General features: G+C 34.5%; 1 protein-coding gene across 1 annotated transcript in view; it reads right to left on the bottom strand.

Annotated features, from left to right (window-relative positions):
• Positions 1-20,694, bottom strand: part of shakB (Innexin family member shaking B) — a 340,164-nt gene that overhangs the window by 173,420 nt on the left and 146,050 nt on the right. Inside the window, exon 2 of the mRNA XM_075300013.1 lies at positions 924-1,077. Within this exon, the coding sequence (XP_075156128.1) occupies positions 924-974 (51 nt within the window). The 5' untranslated portion in view covers positions 975-1,077. The remainder of the gene's footprint in view (positions 1-923; positions 1,078-20,694) is intronic.

Raw genomic sequence — 20,694 nt, 5'->3', positions numbered from 1 at the left:
ATTGGAAACCCAGAGGTATTTTTGGACCATAAAGAGGTGTGTCGAAAATGGTCCGTATCGGTCCATGTTTTGGTATAGCCCCCATATAGACCGATCTTCCGATTTTGCTTCTTAAGTGTCTAGAAACAGTATTTTCTATCCGATGTGTCTGAAATTTAAAATCTAGAGGTATTTTAGGACCATAAGGAGGTGTGTCGAAAATGATCTGTATCGGTCCATGTTTTGATATAGCCCCCATATAGACCGATCTCCAGATTTTGCTTCTTGGGCGTCTAGAAACTATATTTACCATCCGATTTACCTCAAATTGGAAATCTAGAGGTATTTTGGGACCATAAAAAGGTGTGCCGAAAATGGTGCCCATCGGTCAATTTTTTGGTATAGCCCCCATATAGACCGATCTCCCGATTTTGCTTCTTGGGCTTCTAGAAACTATATTTACCATCCGCTTTGCCTGAATTTCTTGAGCTTCTATTAACTGTATTTATTACCCGATTTGCTGAAATTCGAAATCTAGAGGTATTTTTAGACCACAAATAAGTGTGCGGAAATTGAGGTATATCGTCCCATTTTTTGGTATAACCCCCATATAGACTGATCTCTCGATTTTTACTTCTCGGGCGTCTAGAGACTATGTTTTCTAGCCGATTTGTTTGAAATTCTGGAGGTATTTTAAGATCACAAATATGTGAGTAGCAAATGGTACCCACTACGACGAAGAGTTTTCAAAGTAAACTATCATATTTGATTCATGGTGGTGGGTATTTAAAATTCGGCCCGGCCGAATTTACTGCTTTATATACTTGTTGTTTTTAATATAGAGATTCCAAAATCATTCAAAGGACACAACAACCAACAAAAAAAGTATAAAGAAGAAATACATGGATTAGTACAGTTGTTAAAATGGCTTTAGCGACACTCACCGATGATCTACTCACTTGCATAAACGCATAAACACCACGTAAAAACTCCATGTTAGGCTGCTGCTCTTGTGATTTGGCTGGCCGCTGCGCTCGACTGATATACTGTTTGACGGTGTCGGCAACTAAATGAGGTTTTAGTTTACGTGATAATGCTCTGAAAGAAAAAATAGAGAAGAGTTAAAAATATAGGTAGATTTAATCGAAAATAAAATGGAATAGCAATAAGAAATAAAGTGTCTCAGTAATTGCAGAGAAATGTTTATGACTATAGGTATTAAATTCAAAAATTATTTGTTTAGACATAATGAAAATTTTCTCCAGCAGTCAATATTTTGTATAATTTATATAAATGGGAACTGTATTTAAATTGGAGATGATTTCAAACAAACTCTAATGTTCGGTTCTTGAATTCGATAAAATCGTGAGATATTTATATAGGAGACAACTTTATGATAAATATATGAAGCATAATGCATGTGTATGATATTGTAACCGTTCTAACAACATTCGAGGCCGAGTGCGACTATCTCTAATAGATAGATGGGTCTTGAAATTTTTTCCCCAAATTTTAACTAAGTGGGATCAATGTTTGGGACCAAGGAGGACAGTTTTTTTCTTTTTTTATAAATTTTTTCTTTATACATTTTTGAAATGGTGAATTCAACAATATTTCTTAAAACAATTTTTTCTACAAAATTCCATAAAAATAATGATATGACAATTAGTTTAAAATTTTTGAAGGTTTCAATTCATATTTTTAATTCAAAAAATTTTATTATGAACAAAAATTGATCCTTGCTCTAAAAAATATCAATTTTTGTAAGTTTTGTTTTTTCGATTAAATAAAAAGAAAGCCCTCTCTAACTCCTTTCTTTCGATACTGGGGTTGAACACACGACCCTGAAAATACAAGGCGGGCATGTTAGCCATTGCATCATGGTGGCTCCCTGACTTCTGGGATCAAATAAGTGCATATCGGACGAAAGATATATATGGGGGCTATATCAAATTCTGAACTGATTTCAACCGAATTTTCCACCCTCGAAACCCAGTAGGAACCCGCAAGCTTACAAATTTTGATAAAACTCCCTCAGCATTGACACAAAGAACAAATTATGTTAATATCCTTTCAAATGTTGCAGAATCATTCCCAAAAAGGCTATTTGGAAGCACTTGAGTCGATTAAAGAACACACAGGTAGAATTCGTGAGGTATATGATGTTGCAAATGTGGAAATTGGCATTAAAAATATTTTTTTGTTTTGAAACAACGCCTTTTACTGGAAAATTCTATATGAGAAAAGCTGATAGGTGAATGGGAAATGTATTTGAATAATAATATTCTATATACGTACCATTCATGGGATCATTAAATTTTGACTCAAATCCAAAGAAAATATCGAACTATAATTAACTTCATAATAAAGTATAAACTCTTACAAAGTTATAAGAAAATTGTTTCATCTAAAGGTAAACAATTTATAAATAAATAAATTATTTTTTGCTCTAATTAAAAACATAATTGTGTTTTGCAACCAAAATCAATTAAATTTTTATTTTAACCTGATATCAGTTCAGTCTGTTTTTTCGTCCAAATCAATTATTTTACATATCATTTCTTTTCAATAGCTTAATAATACCAATTCCTTAATCTTCATGTCCCATTAGTATTAGAATTGTAATTATATGTTAATTAAATTTTTAATTGAACCAATTGAAAGTTCTCAAGAAATCTATTGGTTTTTTAATCAAGACTACTTTAAATTTCAAATTAATTGTGTGGTTGATATCATCAGTAAACAAAAAAAAAATTGGATCAATTAACTTCGTGATTAAATCGGACTAATCTTCGGCTTCAACTCAGTCGGTTATTGTGGAAGCTGTTTTGCGTCAGTGATTATTTTAATCGGATTTAAATAAACGTATGTTTATACCCACCACCATAGAATGGTGATGGGGGTATAATAAGTTTGTCATTCCGTGTGTAACACATCGAAATATCGATTTTCGACTATATAAAGTATATATATTCTTGATCAGGGAGAAATTCTAAGACGATATAAGTCTGTCCGTCTGTCTGTCTGCCTGTCTGTTGTAATCACGCTACAGGCTTCAATAATGGCGCTATCGTCCTGAAATTTGGCACAGATTCGTTTTTTGTTTGCAGACAGGTCAAGTTCGAAGATAGGCTATATCGTTCCAAGTATTGATATAGTCCCCATATAAACCAACTTCCCGATTTGGGGGTTTGGGCTTATAAAAACCGTAGTTGTTATCCAATTTGCCTGCAATTGAAAATCTAAAGGTACTTGAGGACCATAAAAAGGTGTGCCGAAAATGGTGCCCATCGGTCCATGTTTTGGTATAGCCCTCATATAGACTGATCTTCCGATTTTATTTCTTGGACTTCTAGAAACTGTATTTATTATCCGATTTGCCTGAAATTGAAAATCTAGAGGTATTTTCGGACCATAAAGTGGTGTGTCGAAAACGGTCCGTATCGCTCCATGTTTTGGTATGGGCCCCATATTGACCGATCTCCCGATTTTGCTTCTTGGGCATCTAGAAATTGTATTTTCTTTCCGATTTGCCCGAAATTGAAAATCTAGAGGTATTTTAGGACCGTAAAGTGGTGTGTCGAAAATGGTTCGTATCGGTTCAGGGTTGGGTATAGCCGCCATATAGACCGATCTCCCGACTTTTATTCTTGGGCTTCTATAAACTGTATTTATTACCCGATTTGCCTGAAATTGGAAATCTAGAGATATTTTGGGACCACAAATAGGTGTGCCGAAATTGAGGTGTATCGGTCCATTTTTTGGTATAACCCCCATATAGACCGATCTCCCGATTTTACTTCTTGGCCTTCTAGAAACTCTATTTTCTAGCCGATTTGCTTGAAAGTGAAAATCTAGAGGTATTTTAAGATCACAAGTAGGTGTGCCAAAAATGGTGAGTATCGGTCCATGTTTTGGTATAGCCCTCATATAGACCTATCTCCCGACCTTATTTTTGGGGCTTCTAGAATCCGTAGTTTTTATAAAATTTACCGGAAATTAGAAATCTAGAGGTATTTAGGACCATAATGAGGTGTGTCGAAAATGGTCCGTATCGTATTTCGTATTTTCGTTTAGAGCAAACTAATCCGAATTTTTGATGAGCGATTCAACGATTGTCTCTAAAATTTGTGTCAAAAGAAAACTTTGCTTGTCTAAAATATCATTCCTCAGAAAAGAAAATACTTCTTTCAGGGTATAACAGGCGCACTGATCATGAAAATTGCTTGAAAGTGAAAAAATGCTTGAAAACTAAAATTCTATATATTATCAAGAAATCCGCTACGACGAAGAGTTTTCAAAGTAAACTATTATATTTGATTCATGGTGGTGGGTATTTAAGATTCGGCCCGGCCGAACTTACTGCTGTATATACTTGTTTGTTAATACTATCTTCCCCTTTTTAGTTTTGTTCTATTTATAGAACGGAAGTTCGAAAATCATAATTTTTGGGAAAACCCCGAACAAAATTTAAAATAGTTTATAAATCTCCATTTCTTATTCGGTTCACCATAATCTTTACTTACATCTAATTAGTTACGATTTTGGTTGCAGAAATCAGATTTATCAACATAAAATAATTTATTTACATCTTAATTTTTTTCTGTACATATTTTTGCGTATTAAAAACATCTTCTATATATATATGTTACATATATTATATTTGTTTGTTATATTCAAAATTTTATCAACTTTGAGAAAACTATTATTTGATGCTTTAAATACTATTGATCCATTTATTAATATTTTGCTCTATTCAAGTGTATTCTCATGGCAATTGTCTTGGTCACCTTTTCCCATCACATTTTTCTTCTCATTATATTTTTTTGTGTAATTTTTGAGAAAACTATTATTTGATGCATTAAATTCTATTGGTCCATTCATTAATATTTTGCTCTATTCAAGTGTATTCTCATGGCAATTGTTTTGGTCACCTTTTCCCATTACACTTTTTCTTCTCAATATATTTTTTGTGTAAATTTTGACATACAGCTTTGTAAACCACAACAGTACGCCCATCTCAACGCCTTTCTTATGTATTCTTGATGGGTGGCATAGGTACGAGAATTGGTGTGTCTGTGTGTATGTGGTAGCTTTAAACAATTGCATTGTTCTTAATTTACCTTAACTGCCTTTTTAGTGCTCTCAAACACCAACGTCTACAACAATGGCAACAACTCTCAAAGAAAGAACAATGATGCAGAAACAAAATGTAAATATAATGCCAACCATCTGCCCACAACACCATTTCATATCTCTCTGAACATTTATATGCACACATATACTTGCTTGCGGAGATTTTGTGAAAACGTACACCTATGTTTGAAAAAAAGAAAAAAAATATATATATATAAACAAATAAATTTTCATTCATACTGTCTTTTTGGCTATGCGTGCAAGAGGGGCCCCAAACACTCATTGGGGGTAATGCAACGAATCTCAAACAAAGTGTATAGTCACACACTCGCCCACACACACACACACACACGCATAAATACACCCCAACATACACGCCACCCACGTCAACAAAAATTGGTGTAGTTGCTCTTCGAGTTGATGTAGGTGTCATTGCTATGGCGCCTCTATTTTCTATCTCTCTCATTTTCGGTATTATAGAAACAACAAGAAACCAAGCTTATGCACATTTACAATGCAAGTAGGTTTTTTTGTATTACTCTCGTTGTTGGTTGGTTGGTAGTTTGGTGGCTGAGGACAAGCAATAGGGCAAAGTTAAGTGTGAATGTGTGCGTGCTTGTGTTCGGTTCAGTAAAAGTGAGAGGGTATAAGAGACAAGAATTCAACTTAAGTACCAAATTGCCACTTTGCTTTTTGTAAAGTGTAAACGGAAATGCTTTTTTCAGAATGTTTGTGTGTGTGTTTATATGCATGTCCTTTTTGTGCATCATGTACATCTGTATATATATGTGTAGGTGTATATATAGTTATAAATATGGTTATTCATATATGCATTTATATGCAAATCCATTGGTGGGTTTTTGTCTATGAGCAAAAGCATGTTTTGAATTTATACTATAAAACGTTTGTGTGTGTTGGTGTTTTAATGCTTTGGTAAATGCTTTGATACAAAATTTAACGAAAATAATAGTTCCTTTGTGTTTTCACTTTTTTTGGGGTTTTTCGGTTTTTTAGTTAACAATTGGCGAGGAAAACCTTGAACAGACACTTGAAAAAGAATACAGGCTATATTGTTTTGTTTATATTGCTTTCTGTTTTTTGTTTGGTTTAGTTTGACACTATACAGCAATAAATAAATGAAATGTAGAACACCGGGGTATTGTTTTTTTTTGTTAGAAACTCTAGCAAAAAGTTCTGTTTCCGGTAATGCAAATATTTCGACAAATGGAATTTGTGGGAAAGTGGTTTTTGTGCTTGTGGTTGTAATTTTTTGTATTACCTATTTAATTAATCTTTATTGAATTGAGGTTTAAACGTTTTTTTTTTCTTCCGCCAATTCGAAATTTAAATTGACTGTATAAAATATAAAGCCTGTTTAAGTATAGGAAACAAAATTGCATGCTTGAAGTGCTAATATTAAATTAAGAGAATGAAACCAGAAATAAATGTATACATGTGAATTTTCCGTGGTCTTAGGTTAATGCTACATATTATGTAGGCTCAATAATAAGCCTACATATATGGTCCAGGTATAGTTACTACTGTGACCAAAGGTAAAGCGAGTAGGTGCTTTATCATGAAGCAAAAACCATAACCCATATATGTCCATAATGTTATCATTTTCTTGTTTATAAATAAATTAAAAATATACAGGATATACGGCAATGGTTTCGAATGACTTAAATTAAAATTAAATGTCACGTGAATTTATCTACGATGCGTTCAAGACTGTGTGATACAAAATACACATAAAGTGCCGTAATGATATCATCGCTTATTTATTAGCCGATCGTTACTGCTTTTTTTGTGGTGATATGGAAAAGTGAACATGTAGCCGAAAATTATTGGGAAGATAACTGTTTCGGATTTCTTACATTCTCAGGTTTATTGGACGACCTGCTCATTCCAATTATTAAACTGGAAAGCATTCTTCCATTTGTTGAGCATGTCCTAAAGGAGAAATTCAATTGAACCACGTTTACATACCAAATACACCACTCTGGCATTTTGCCATTGGCTATCGCTTTTTTTTCGTTTTAAAATCGTATGAAAATCAAAACATACCGCATTCAATTCGTCTATTTATGATTCAACATTTCGAGAGATTTTATAACGAAATACCCCATCACCCACAATTTATCCATTTAAGATTCCGCATTTGAGGAAATCTGATAGCAAGATTCTTCCTACAGGCAACTGGAAAACTCACTTTTGATGTTAGAGTTATTTGTACAAGAAGTCGAGTTTGAATTTGGAATTTTAATTTGTACACTGAAAAAAAAATATTACGCAAGGATAACGGGATAACGCAACCTAAATGTTAGGATGCGAAACTTTACAAAATATTAAGGACAAATTTCCTTAATATAATGAAATTTTAATTAAAATAAAGTTTATAATCTTCGATTAAAAATTTTTTTTCATTAAATTTAGAACACACATTTTGTAAAAGTCTCATGTCTTTGAAGTAAGGCTAATTTTCCTTAAAGTAAAGAAACACATTTTTGATTTAAAGAAATTGTCCTTAAATTAACTGAAATATAGAAACTTTAGATTTAAGATAAAAACGCTTTAAATATGGGCTAAGACTTATTTTGAGGATTTAGCGTCTTTGTTTTAAAGTTTTCTTGGAATTAAGAAAACATGTTTTACTTTGAAGTATCCGTTATAATTTGGATTTTTAAACTGTCATTTATTTGTACGTGAGAACGTTTATTAATAAACTGCAAAAAGAGAATGAAAAATTTGATAAATGAGATCTTTATACTAGTCTTAATATTATTGGTCCTAGATATAAAGCCAGATGGATCGCTAAAAAATTCTTTATTTTAAAGAAGCCACATCTTTGGCTCGGAATCAATACCAAAATCCTTAAGGGAAGGTCAAAATCTTTGGATCCAAGTAAACTTTTTTTGAGTGTAGTTAGTATGGATATGAACGACTTTTATATGGGGTGTATATACAATTATAGACCGAAATCGGAAAGAAGCTCCGGAAGTCAGATTTGTGGACCGGTTTATATGGGTGCTTTATATAATTATTGACCGAAATGAACAAAGTTTAGAATTGTTTTTAGAGGGCATATGCTTACATATCTTACCAAATTTCAACTAGATCGCATGAATTTTGCTGTTCCAAGAGAATACGGAAGTCAAATCTGGGGTTCGGCTTATGTGAGGACTATACCTAAACGTGGTCCTATATGTTCCATTTACTATACTGCCTACATCAATTAATCTACTTGCGCCAAGTTTCAAGACTATAGCTGGTTTCGTTCGGAAGTTAGAGTGATTTCAACAGACGTAAGGAAATCGCTACTACGTCCCAGGTTTAAAAAACCACAAAATTAAGAATTGTGTGCTCGTCTAAAGTACGCCAACCTTAAAAAAGAACTACATCTTAACTGCATTATTATAAAATTTTCTGTTTCTTTGACTCGGAATCAATGCCATAGTTTGAGAACAAAATCTGTGATCAGTTTAATATAAAGTTGCTACTACTTCGTTTTAATATATGTCAAAAGAAGATTTGTTCGTCAAAAGTTTCGTTTCGTCGAAAAGTATTCATTTTTTGTTAAAAAAAAAAAAAATAATCGACTTTCTTATTCATTCATGTAAAAATATTAATATTAATGTTACATAATGCATTTCTATGTAATCCTGAAAATACCGAAACGATTTTGTATCCCTCACAATGTATATGTAACACAACTTCCCCTATCAATTGCTAGAGGTAGAGCATTAAACGATTTTAAATTCACCGCATTGCGGAAATCATCATTCATATTCCATTTGATAGCACGCATTTAACACTCTTCACAAGTTCTCTTTGGGGGGTTAACAAAGAAAATGAAAATGCCACAAAAGAAAATAAATCGCACGATCTGGGATAAAACAAAAACCATGTGTTGTTATACAACAATGGCAAGGGCAAAGAAATAGAAAGAAATCTCGAATATAGGTAGGTGGGGATGTCACAAAACGAACGAACTACGAAATTCACACACTAACACTTCTTGTTGTGTCACCATAAATTATAAAGTCATAAAAATTCCTCATTCACCTCCAATTCAAACTCTCCCACTTGTACACTGGTACACCTCTTGGTAGTCCTTGTTCTTTGTAGATTACACACAATAGCATTTTTGAGAACATTTACGATTCAAATGTTAACCACACTTGTGACCCATCCTGTCGCCATATGGGAAATACACCTAGGAAATACTCTACACTTGAGTCACAAAACACACAAACGCACCCATGCACCCACATTTACGAGTATTTGCAGACATTTAGGTTCGTGTTAAAGTCCTGCTTTGGTTCACAAATACTACACATACCCATACACACACAAACATAGGTACATGCATATATTTGCCATTGTGTAACAGAGATATTTACTAACTTCCAGTCGCAATCAGCTGTCATATGTAAGCAATAAAATTTAAGAATATGTCGCGTTGGGGTCGTTAGTCTTTGGTAGCATATCGTCTGCTAAAACGTGCTTTAGTCAAAAGTTACACCCGGAAAAAATACTACAAGAGCACGCACGCTTGACGATATAACAGGAGCAATGAAAACGTGTTATGATGGTATGGGTGCAAAGTGATTAAAACTAACTAGATTAGTGAATTATGACGGTTTTTAAGGTATTGAAATTTTTATACAAAGTTTTAGACTAAGTGAAATATATTAAAAATGAGAAATATTATTCTTATTCGAGAAATATTTCCTTATGAACTTTAGAAATGTCTCATTAAATGAATCATCATTCATTTTAAATTGAATTTCTTGCCTTAAAATTCGACAACGATCATTAAAATATTGGAATTTTGACATTTGGAAGGGGAACCTAAAACTATCCGAATTTGTTACCCTAAACTACAAAGTTTAATCTGCATTAAAATGAGCCAAATAGAAATTCTGGTTGAAGATTCTATAAGTAACCTACTGACGTGTCACAATCACCTACTGACGTGATCTAGTCCTTTTACCAATTTTTTGTTCGCAAAAAAGCCTTCATAGTTGAATGTAGCCCCCATATATACGCAACTCCGATTTACCACCTAATTTACTAACCCGTCGTCGTCTAGCGCCTTGATTTGATTTCTAAAGAACCCAGCAAAAAAGGCGTCGCCAAAAAAGTAACGAAAATTTTCTTTTTGGATCCGGAAGTGGTGCCAAATTGGCACAGAAGCGATGATTTTAACATGAGCTTGTCATAGGATGGATGTCCACTATTTACACAGACGTTGCACCGAATTTGCATCACTTCTTAAGGTGTGATGCGAATCCATTGATTTGGATGTGAATAAAGAAATTTTGTGATATTTTGACGAATAAATAATTTTTAAAATTTTTTATGATATTTAATGCATTATAACGCTTGTCTGGAACGTTTGACATTAAATATTTTCAAAAATTCGCAATTTTCTAGATAGGATTTAGCATTTTTCGGCAAAATTTAAATAATTTTTACTATTCTATTAATTTTTAATCTGTTTTTAACCCATTTGAAACAATGAAATTTTAAATTTCCCATTAAAAATTTGAAAAAAAACGTGTTATAAAAAATTGACTCAAATGAACTCCCTGTGCAGTTAAAATAAAGAACAACTTTGGGAGGTCATTTTTGGAAGTGCTTTTAAAGTTGTGTCTTAAGAAGAACTTCCAAATTGTTTTGCAGGGTAGTAGAGAAGTAAAATCTGAAAATTTTACTCTTTGTTTCGAGTACTTCAGATGACTAGTACGTCTAAGAAATGAAATCGGGAGATCGATCTATATGAAGGCTTTACCAATAAATGAATCGATTATATCTAAATCTGACACAGGTCTCGCTTGGGCCTAAAATACGTCTAGATTTCCAATTTCAGGCAATCGGATAAGTAATGCTGTTTCTAGAAGCCCAAGTAGTCAAATCGAGAATATCAATTTCAAGCAAATTCGATAAAAAAAACTACGATTTCTAGGAACCCAAGACCCCAAATCATGGGATCGGTTTATATGGGACCTATATGAAACCTTAGACCTTAGCCTATCGTTGAACTTGACATGCCTGCAAACGAAAAATTAATCTGTGCCAAATTTCAGGACAATATCACCATTATTGAAGGTTGTAATATGATTACAGTAGCCAGAGAGACGGACACGATAATGAATAGATGTCTACGCAAAATATAAAAATATTGAAACAGGTCAAATAGGTCAAGTCTAGATATCTCTGTTCAGGCAAGGGACATTTGTTCGGCTTATTAAAAAATTTAAATTTTAAATTTTCCGAATTAGTGTAAAATTTGTAGTTCCCTAATTTACTGTAATTTAACAGGGATCATAAATACGGTTTATGCATTTATGATCCCTGAGAATAATATTTCTCTTCTGGGGGTAACATTTTTTATATTGGAATGACGTGCAAGGTTTATCGGACATTGATGACGTGCAAGGTTTATCGGGTCAGGAGAGGAGTGTGACATAGTGTGTCAGGGAAATTGAAAATTGCCAATATATAAAATAATGTCAAAAATGAAGGTAAAATTCTCGCAGTGGTTGTTGCGAATTCAAAATTCGAAATTCTAAATTTCAGAAATTTTGCTTATTTTCTAATTACTTACAATTCTTAGCTTTAAAAATTGCTTGATAATTTGTATTTTTTAAAAATAAAATGGGGTATAAATGAAAGCACTGAGAGTTTTTTTTTAATATACAGTAATCCATCGATTTACTTCGTGATTGGTTCCGGAATTTGACGACGTTAATCGAAACCACGTAAACCGAATTAAAAATTGGTCTTACTTACTCCTAAGTTCATTTAATTATGTATGTATGTGCGTGTACATAATAAAAAAAAAACTTCAAAAATAAAAGTAATTTAGTCTTTTATCCATAACAAATAAATACAAAAAAAACAAGTATATACGGCCGTAAGTTCGGCCATGCCGAATCTTATGTACCCTCCACCATGGATTTCGTAGAAACTTCTGCGAAAGACTGTCATCCACAATCGAATTAATTTGGGTTGCGGTATCTTAAAACTTCTTAACATCGTTTTCTAAATTGTGAGTTATTCCATACGTGGTATATATTAGACAAAAAAGCTATGTATAGGTAAGTCTACAAATAATTACGAATCGATATGGAATTTTGCACGGTACGTAGAGAGCCAGAATTGATATATGGGGGTCGCTTATATGAGGGCTATATACAATTATGAACTTGATATAGACCAATTTGTGTGTGATTGGGGATCTATTTATCTGAGGGCTATATATAACTATAGACCGATATGGACCTAGTTAGGCATGGTTGTTAACGGCCATATACTAGCACAATGTACCAAATTTCAACTGACTCGGATGAAATTTGCTCCTCCAAGTAGCTCCAAAACCAAATCTCGGGATCGGTTTATATGGGGGCTATATATGATTATGGACTAATATGGACCACTTTTGGCATGGTTGTTAAAAATATGATGTACTAACATCACGTACCAAATTTCAACCGAATCGGATGAATTTTGCTCTTCCAAGGGGCTCCGGAGGTCAAATCTGGGGATCGGTTTATATGGGGGCTATATGTAATTATGGACCGATTTCAACCAATTTTTGCATGGGCGGTTGAGGCCATATATTAACACTACATACCAAATTTAAACCGAATCGGTTGAATTTTGCTCTTCCACGAGGCTCCGGAGGTCAAATATGGGGATCGGTTTATATGGGGGCTATATATAATTATGTACCGATATGGACCAATTTTTGCATGGTTGTTAGAGACCATATACTAACACCATGTACCAAATTTCAGACGGATCGGATGAAATTTGCTTCTCTTATAGGCTCGGCAAGCCATATCGGGGGATCGGTTTATATGCTGGCTATATATAATTATCTACCGATGTGGACTAATTTTTGCATGGTTGTTAGAGACCATATACCAGCACCATGTACCAAATTTCAGCCGGATTGGATGAAATTTGCTTCTCTTAGAGGATCGGCAAGCCAAATTTTGGGATCCGTTTATATGGGGGCTATACGTAAAAGTGGACCGATATGGCCCATTTGCAATACCATCCGACCTACATCAATAACAACTACTTGTGCCAATTTTCAAGTCGATAGCTTGTTTCGTTCGGAAGTTAGCGTGATTTCAACAGACGGACGGATGGACGGACATGCTCAGATCGACTCAGAATTTCACCACGACCCAGAATATATATACTTTATGGGGTCGTGGAGCAATATTTCGATGTGTTACAAACGGAATGACAAAGTTAATATACCCACATCCTATGGTGGAAGGTATAAAATTCCAGTAAATTAGGGGACTACATACATATAAAAAAAAACATCGCCACTTCGACAATTGCGTTATATATGCAATATCAATCAGAATTTGACGAATTTTCGGTAAGAATTTCAAAACTAAATGTTTCGATGTCATTATCATTGGTACTTATTCCACTTATGGAAGGCGTTTCTGTTAAAGTTGGAAAAAACTCGACAACGTAAATCGAATGGCGACGTAAATCTAAGTTGGATGGAACAAAAAAGAAATTGGCGACGTAAATCGAAACAACGTAAACCGAGGCGACGTAGATCGTATTTTATTGTATTTTATCGACAAAAGGTTAAAACCTCTAACCCACTGTGTCACACTTTCCCTGGTCTGATCAACTTATGGTACTATAACTGGACTAGACATTGCAGTAAATTAACATCCTCTTCTTTCGATTCTTGCAAATTCAATTTAAATTCCTCGGTTTTTGTATTGTGTTATATGTGGACGGAGGACAGGGTACCTGATCCTACACTGATTTCAAAGATAGGGTTACCTTTCTTGTACACCTGTTTCCTTAAATGAGCAAATATGAAAGAATTTACTTGAAATATTAATCTCAAAATTGGGGTAAAAATTATTATTATTATCTTATTCAAGTTGATTTAAAATTTTTAAGAAATATGATGTATTATACAATAAATTATCAATCTATGCTGAAGCATTTAAAATGTTTTTTTAACTCTCTTTAACTAAAAAAAGCGACATAATTTTTCTTCCTCAATTCCTCGTCTTGATGCCGTTAAATATAGTAGACGTGATTCTTGTACCACCTTCTCTAAATGACTTTGTAATTGTGTGTCTAGCATATATGAACACTTAAATATGTATTTTCTGCATGTATTTTTTCCGGTTCACCCACTTGTACCAATCATACCTTTAGATTTGTTGTAGTTGTTTGTATGCCTGGCGTTTTGTTTTTTTTTTCCACCCGGTTTCTTAGCTTTGTGCCATTAGTTTCAGTCACGTGTATTTACTGCATTAACCTTATACACCATAGACATTCTTTTACAAAACACCTACATTCATACAAATATGGTGCATATGGGTTTCATTCCTTGCCATAAGAAGAGATTGAGAGAGGGAGAGAAAATTTGGAAAAGAACAGAGGTTGTAGCTTGTGGTTGAAATTTAATTTCATGTTTTATTGCTTCGCTGAACTTATCGTTATATGAGTTTTTTTTTTCTATGCCCTTCTGGGCTTACCCCGAAATATAAAAAAAGAGAGATTTGAGTGTAATTGCAAGTTGACGTTGACTTTATTCTTTGGTTATATCCTTGATTCTTAAAACGCCAAGACTTTAAACTGAAAAAGTGATTATGTGCTTACGTATGTGTGTGTTTGAGGAGAGAACGGGGGCATTATTTCAGCATTGAAAGAAGAAAGTCTTTTGCAATCTTCTTAGCTGGTTTTTAGTAGATTTTAATATAGAAATAATTTTTTTTTGAAGAGATTCCATAGAATTTTATTGTGTGCTATAACACTAAACACACATATGGTCCATATGCCGCAATTTAAATTGCCAGGACATGTTGGTAAGGAAAAATTACATTTTAATTTACACATTTTCGATTATACTTAAGAAAGAAATTACATTTTTCTCTTGTGTTTTAACCCAAAATGTCTCTGTATAACGCATTTAAAATATAACCTTTATTGGCTTTTTTCTTTGTAGAGTAAAAAAACGAATATGTTATTATTGTAACCACATGTGGTAACATATTTTTAAGTTATTTCGGTACCAATATATGTCCCACTTTTTTTGCTTATATCTTTTTCAGGGGTTATTTCAATATGACAAATTATGTGCAAATTGTTATCGTATGTGATTAATGATAGCACGTTCTCGCAAAATGTCAAATGTGTGTGCAAATATCTTTCATCAGCAGCATGTGAAATTAGTTTAGTAAAGGAAACATACAAACTTAAAATGGAGATATCTAATAGCTTTAGGGAAGCCTTATGATAGAAGTGATATATAGAGTATTTTTTGCGGGGCTATGTTATAATGGTTTCTTAAGAAAATATGGGAATGGTAGTAGCTATTTTTTTAAAGAAAACGATTGTACATATTTTCTATGTCAATCAAATTTGAAAAAGTTTCATTCTAACAAGTATATACGGCCGTAAGTTCGGCCAGGCCGAATCTTATGTACCCACCACCATGGATTGCGTAGAAACTTCTACGAAAGACTGCCATCCACAAATTTCAACTCACATGGTTTTTAAATATCATATACTACCACCACGTACCAAATTTCAACCAGATCGGATGAATTTTGCTTCTCCAAAAGGCACCGGAGGTCAAATCTGGGGATCGGTTTATATGGGAGCTACATACATTTATGGACTGATAGGAACCAATTCCTGCATGGTTGTTGGATACCCTATACTAACATCACGTACCAAATTTCAAACGAATGGGAAGAATTTTGCTCTTCCAAGGTGCTCCGGAGGTCCAATCTGGGGATCGGTTTATATGGGGCCTATATATAATTATGGACCGATATCGACCAATTTTTGCATGTATGTTTGAAGCCATATATTAACATCACGTACCAAATTTCAACTGAATCCGATGAATTTTGGTCTTCCAAGAGGCTCCGGAGGTCAAATCTGGCGATCGGTTTATATGGGGGCTATATATAATTATGGACCGATATGGACCAATTTTTGCATGGTCATTAGAGACCATATACTAACATCATGTACCAAATTTCAGCCGGATCGGATGAAATTTATTTCTCTTAGAGGCCCTGCAAGCCAAATCGGGGGATCGGTTTATATGGGGGCTATATATAATTATGGACCGATGTGGACCAATTTTTGCATGGTTGTTAGAAACCATATACTAACACCATGTACCAAATTTCAGCCGGATCGGATGAAATTTGCTTCTCTTAGAGGCCTCGCAAGCCAAATTGGGGGGTCCGTTTATATGGCTATAAAAGGAAAGGGTGGCTGTACGAAAACATGGGCCGATACAAACCATTTTCGACACACCTCTTTATGGTCCCAAAACACCTCTAGATTTCCAATTTCAGGCAAATCGCGTTATAAATACAGTTTCCAGACGCCCAAGAAGTAAAATCAGGAGATCGATCTATATGGGGTCTATACCAAAACATGGTCCGATACACCCCATTTTCGTCACACCAATCTTTGGTCCTCAAACATCTCTAGATTTTCAATTTCAGGCAATTGGATAAAAAATACAGTTTCTGGACGCCCAAGAAGCAAAATCCGGAAATCGGTCTATATGGGTGCTATCCTGAAAATATATATGCTTGAAGCAAAATGTGTTTGGGGTATATGTTACAGAAGCACTTTTTTTTGAGGGTGCATATTACAACAGAAAAGACTCGAAACACAGAGAAGACTCGAAAAACTACCAACGAACGACTTATTTTTACTTTTATTATTAGCCTTTACACGCAATCAAGTGGTACATTTCAAAGCTTACTCCCTCTATCTTCAGGTAAGTCATGATAATTTTCGTGAGTCCGAAGCACTTTCATGCGTACATAAAATTTCCTTGGCATATGTGCTTCACTCGATGCCTTTCGAGTACTTTAAAGCCTTTTATCGGTGCTTTTAACGATTTGCATCTTGGAATTTCGATCAGATGTAAATGTTTCAATAGATAAATTATTTTATTTCAGTGGCCGGGAGTGTAAAATATTTAATTTGTTTTTAATAGAAATTTGCTAAGATAAAATAATTATTTTACATTTTTCAGAGCTTTAAAAATATATCATATATCTGAGTTTCCCATATATATACTACATTTAAACACAATATAAACTTACTAAAGTTTATATTTATATTTTACTACCTGTATATAATTAAATTTAAATATTTAATTATTCATTAAATGTGAAAAGTCTCCATCTCATATAACGATAACCTTCTATAATTTTGTATATTTGGCATTAAAACATTACACCTACATTGTTCGAGTGGAAAAATAATATAACTTTATGCGTAAAGCCTTTTACTTACATTACTCCACCCACCCGTTCGTTTTGCTTTCAATTTTGAGAGATAACAAAAATGAAGAGGGCATGAAAAAAGTGTAACTTGCAGAGAATTACAATTAAACCCTTCAGCATCATTCTGCCGGTGATGGCATTAAATTTACATTCGCAAATTAAAAAGATACCCAATAAAGAGGCGAAAAATCTACCGAGTCATTACTAATGCCATGTTTTGGGAAGGCAAACAGAATAATATGACAGAAAGATATACGGACAGACAGGTTGAACGGTAGAACCGGTCGACTTTACATGCAAACTGACAAGAGTTTTATTTTATTTTTTTTTGTAAACATCTAAAAAGGATGTCTCAAATTTACTTTAGGGATTTCAGTGTAGATTTTAAATCAGAAGTGCTTGCATAAAAAAGTTATTGTATTTTTTTTAGAATTGTAACTATTTTCGCAAGCACCATAATTTTATTATTTATCGATATTATAAACATTTTTGAGTAAAAAGCTACAATTATAAGGGGCATGTAGGTTTATATAATAATATACAAGCAAAGAAAAAAATTGTATGCGTATAGCAAATGTTGTTCTTTTCAAAATTTTATCACCAACAATTTCTATTATTGTATTAAAAAAACATCCATTTCCTTTATATTAATCAATGTTCTTTGCTAGCTTCATGTCTTAAATAAGGCCCAATTCATGAATTTTTGCCATCGTTCTCAATGACTTGTGGCACGGTGCGTTGTCTTGGTGGAACAACACTTTTTCTTCATCATATGGGGCCGTTTTGCCGCGATTTTGACCTTCAAACGCTCCAATAACGCCATATAATAGTCACTGTTGATGCTTTTTCCCTTCTCAAGATAATCGATAAAAATTATTCCATGCGCATCCCAAAAAACAGAGGTCATTACTTTGCCAGCGGACTTTTGAGTCTTTCCACGCTTCGGAGACGGTTCACCGGTCGCTGTCCACTCAGCCGACTGTCGATTGGACTCAGGAGTGTAGTGATGGAGCCATGTTTAATCCATTGTCACATATCGACGGAAAAACTCGGGTGTATTACGAGTTAACAGCTGCAAACACCGTTCAGAATCATCAACACGTTGTTGTTTTTGGTCAAATGTGAGCTAGCGCGGCATCCATTTTGCACAGACCTTCCGCATATCCAAATATTGATGAATGATATGACCAACACGTTCCTTTGATATCTTTAAGGCCTCTGCTATCTCGATCAACTTCATTTTACGGTCATTCAAAATCATTTTGTGGATTTTTTTGATGTTTTCGTCGGTAACCACCACTTTCGGGCGTCCACTGCGTTCACCGTCCTCCGTGCTCATTTCACCACGCTTGGATTTTGCATACCAATCAATTATTGTTGATTTCCCTGAGGCAGAGTCCGCAAACTCATTATCAAGCCAAGTTTTTGCTTCCACCGTATTTTTCCCTTCAGAAAACAGTATTTTATCAAAACACGAAATTCCTTTTTATACCCACCACCATAGGATGGGGGTATATTAACTTTGTCATTCCGTTTGTAACACATCGAAATATTGCTCTAAGACCCCATAAAGTATATATATTCTGGGTCGTGGTGAAATTCTGAGTCGATCTGAGCATGTCCGTCCGTCCGTCCGTCTGTTGAAATCACGCTATCTTCCGAACGAAACAAGCTATCGACTTCAAACTTGGCACAAGTAGTTGTTATTGATGTAGGTCAGATGGTATTGCAAATGGGCCATATCGGTCCACTTTTACGTATAAACGGACCGCAAAATTTGGCTTGCGAGGCCTCTAAGAGAAGCAAATTTCATCCGATCCGGCTGAAATTTGGTATATGGTGTCATTATAGGGTCTCCAACAACCATGCAAAAATTGGTTCACATCGGTCCATAATTATTTATAGCCCCCATATAAACCGATCCCCCGATTTGGCTTGCGAGGCCTCTAAGAGAAGCAAATTTCATCCGATCCGCCTGAAATTTGGTAAATGGTGTTAGTATATGGTCTCCAACAACCATGCAAAAATTGGTCCACATCGGTCCATAATTATATATAGCCCCCATATAAACCGATTCCCCGATTTGGCTTGCGAGGCCTCTAAGAGAAGCAAATTTCATCCGATCCGGCTGAAATTTGGTACATGGTGTCAGTATGTGGTCTCTAAGAACCATGCAAAAATTGGTCCACATCGGTCCATAATTATATATAGCCCCAATATAAACCGATCCCCCGATTGGGCTTGCGAGGCCTCTAAAAGAAGCAAAATTCTTGCCATTCGGTTGAAATTTGGTACGTGATGTTAGTATATGGTCTATAACAACCATGCAAAAATTGGTCCACATCGGTTTATAATTATATATAGCCCCCATATAAACCGATCACCAGATTTGAACTCCGGAACCTCTTGGAAGACCAAAATTCATCTGATTCAGTTGAAATTTGGTACGTGGTGTTAATATATGGCCTCAAACTCCCATGCAAAAATTGGTCGATATCGGTCCATAATTATATATAGGCTCCATATAAACCGATCCCAAGATTTGACCTCCAGAGCCCCTTGGAAGAGCAAAATTCTTGCCATTCGGTTGAAATTTGGTAGGTGATGTTAGTATATGGTATCCAACAACCATGCAGGAATTGGTTCCTATCAGTCCATAATTATATATAGCTCCCATATAAACCGATCCCCAGATTTGACCTCCGGTGCCTTTTGGAGAAGCAAAATTCATCCGACCTGCTTGAAATTTGGTACGTGGTGGTAGTATATGATATTTAACAACCATGCCAAAAGTGGTCTATATCAGTCCATAATCGTACATAGCCCCATATAAACCAATCCCGAGATTTGGTTTTGGAACCTCTTGGAGGAGCAAATTTCACCCGAGTGAGTTGAAATTTGGTACATTGTGCTAGTATATGGTCGTTAACTTAACTATACATAACTTTTTTGTCTAATATATACCATGTATGGACTAAATCACAATTTAGAAAACGATGTTAAGAAGTTTTAAGATACCACAACCCAAGTAATTCGATTGTGGATGACAGTCTTTCGTAGAAGTTTCTACGCAATCCATGGTGGTGGGTACATAAGATTCGGCCTGGTCTAACTTGCGGCCGTATGTACTTGTTTTTCATTTTTTTCACAATAACAAAAGTTGCTTCACAAAAGACGCTCTATCTCACAAACTAATTGACTTACAGACATCAAATTTTGACACGAATCATTTGAGGGTTGGTACTATATAAAA

Source organism: Haematobia irritans, chromosome 3 (assembly GCF_050003625.1).
Source record: "Haematobia irritans isolate KBUSLIRL chromosome 3, ASM5000362v1, whole genome shotgun sequence".
Lineage (NCBI taxonomy): Eukaryota > Metazoa > Arthropoda > Insecta > Diptera > Muscidae > Haematobia > Haematobia irritans.
The sequence above is the reverse complement of the archived record's forward strand: the minus strand, read 5'-3'. Positions and strand labels throughout refer to the sequence as shown.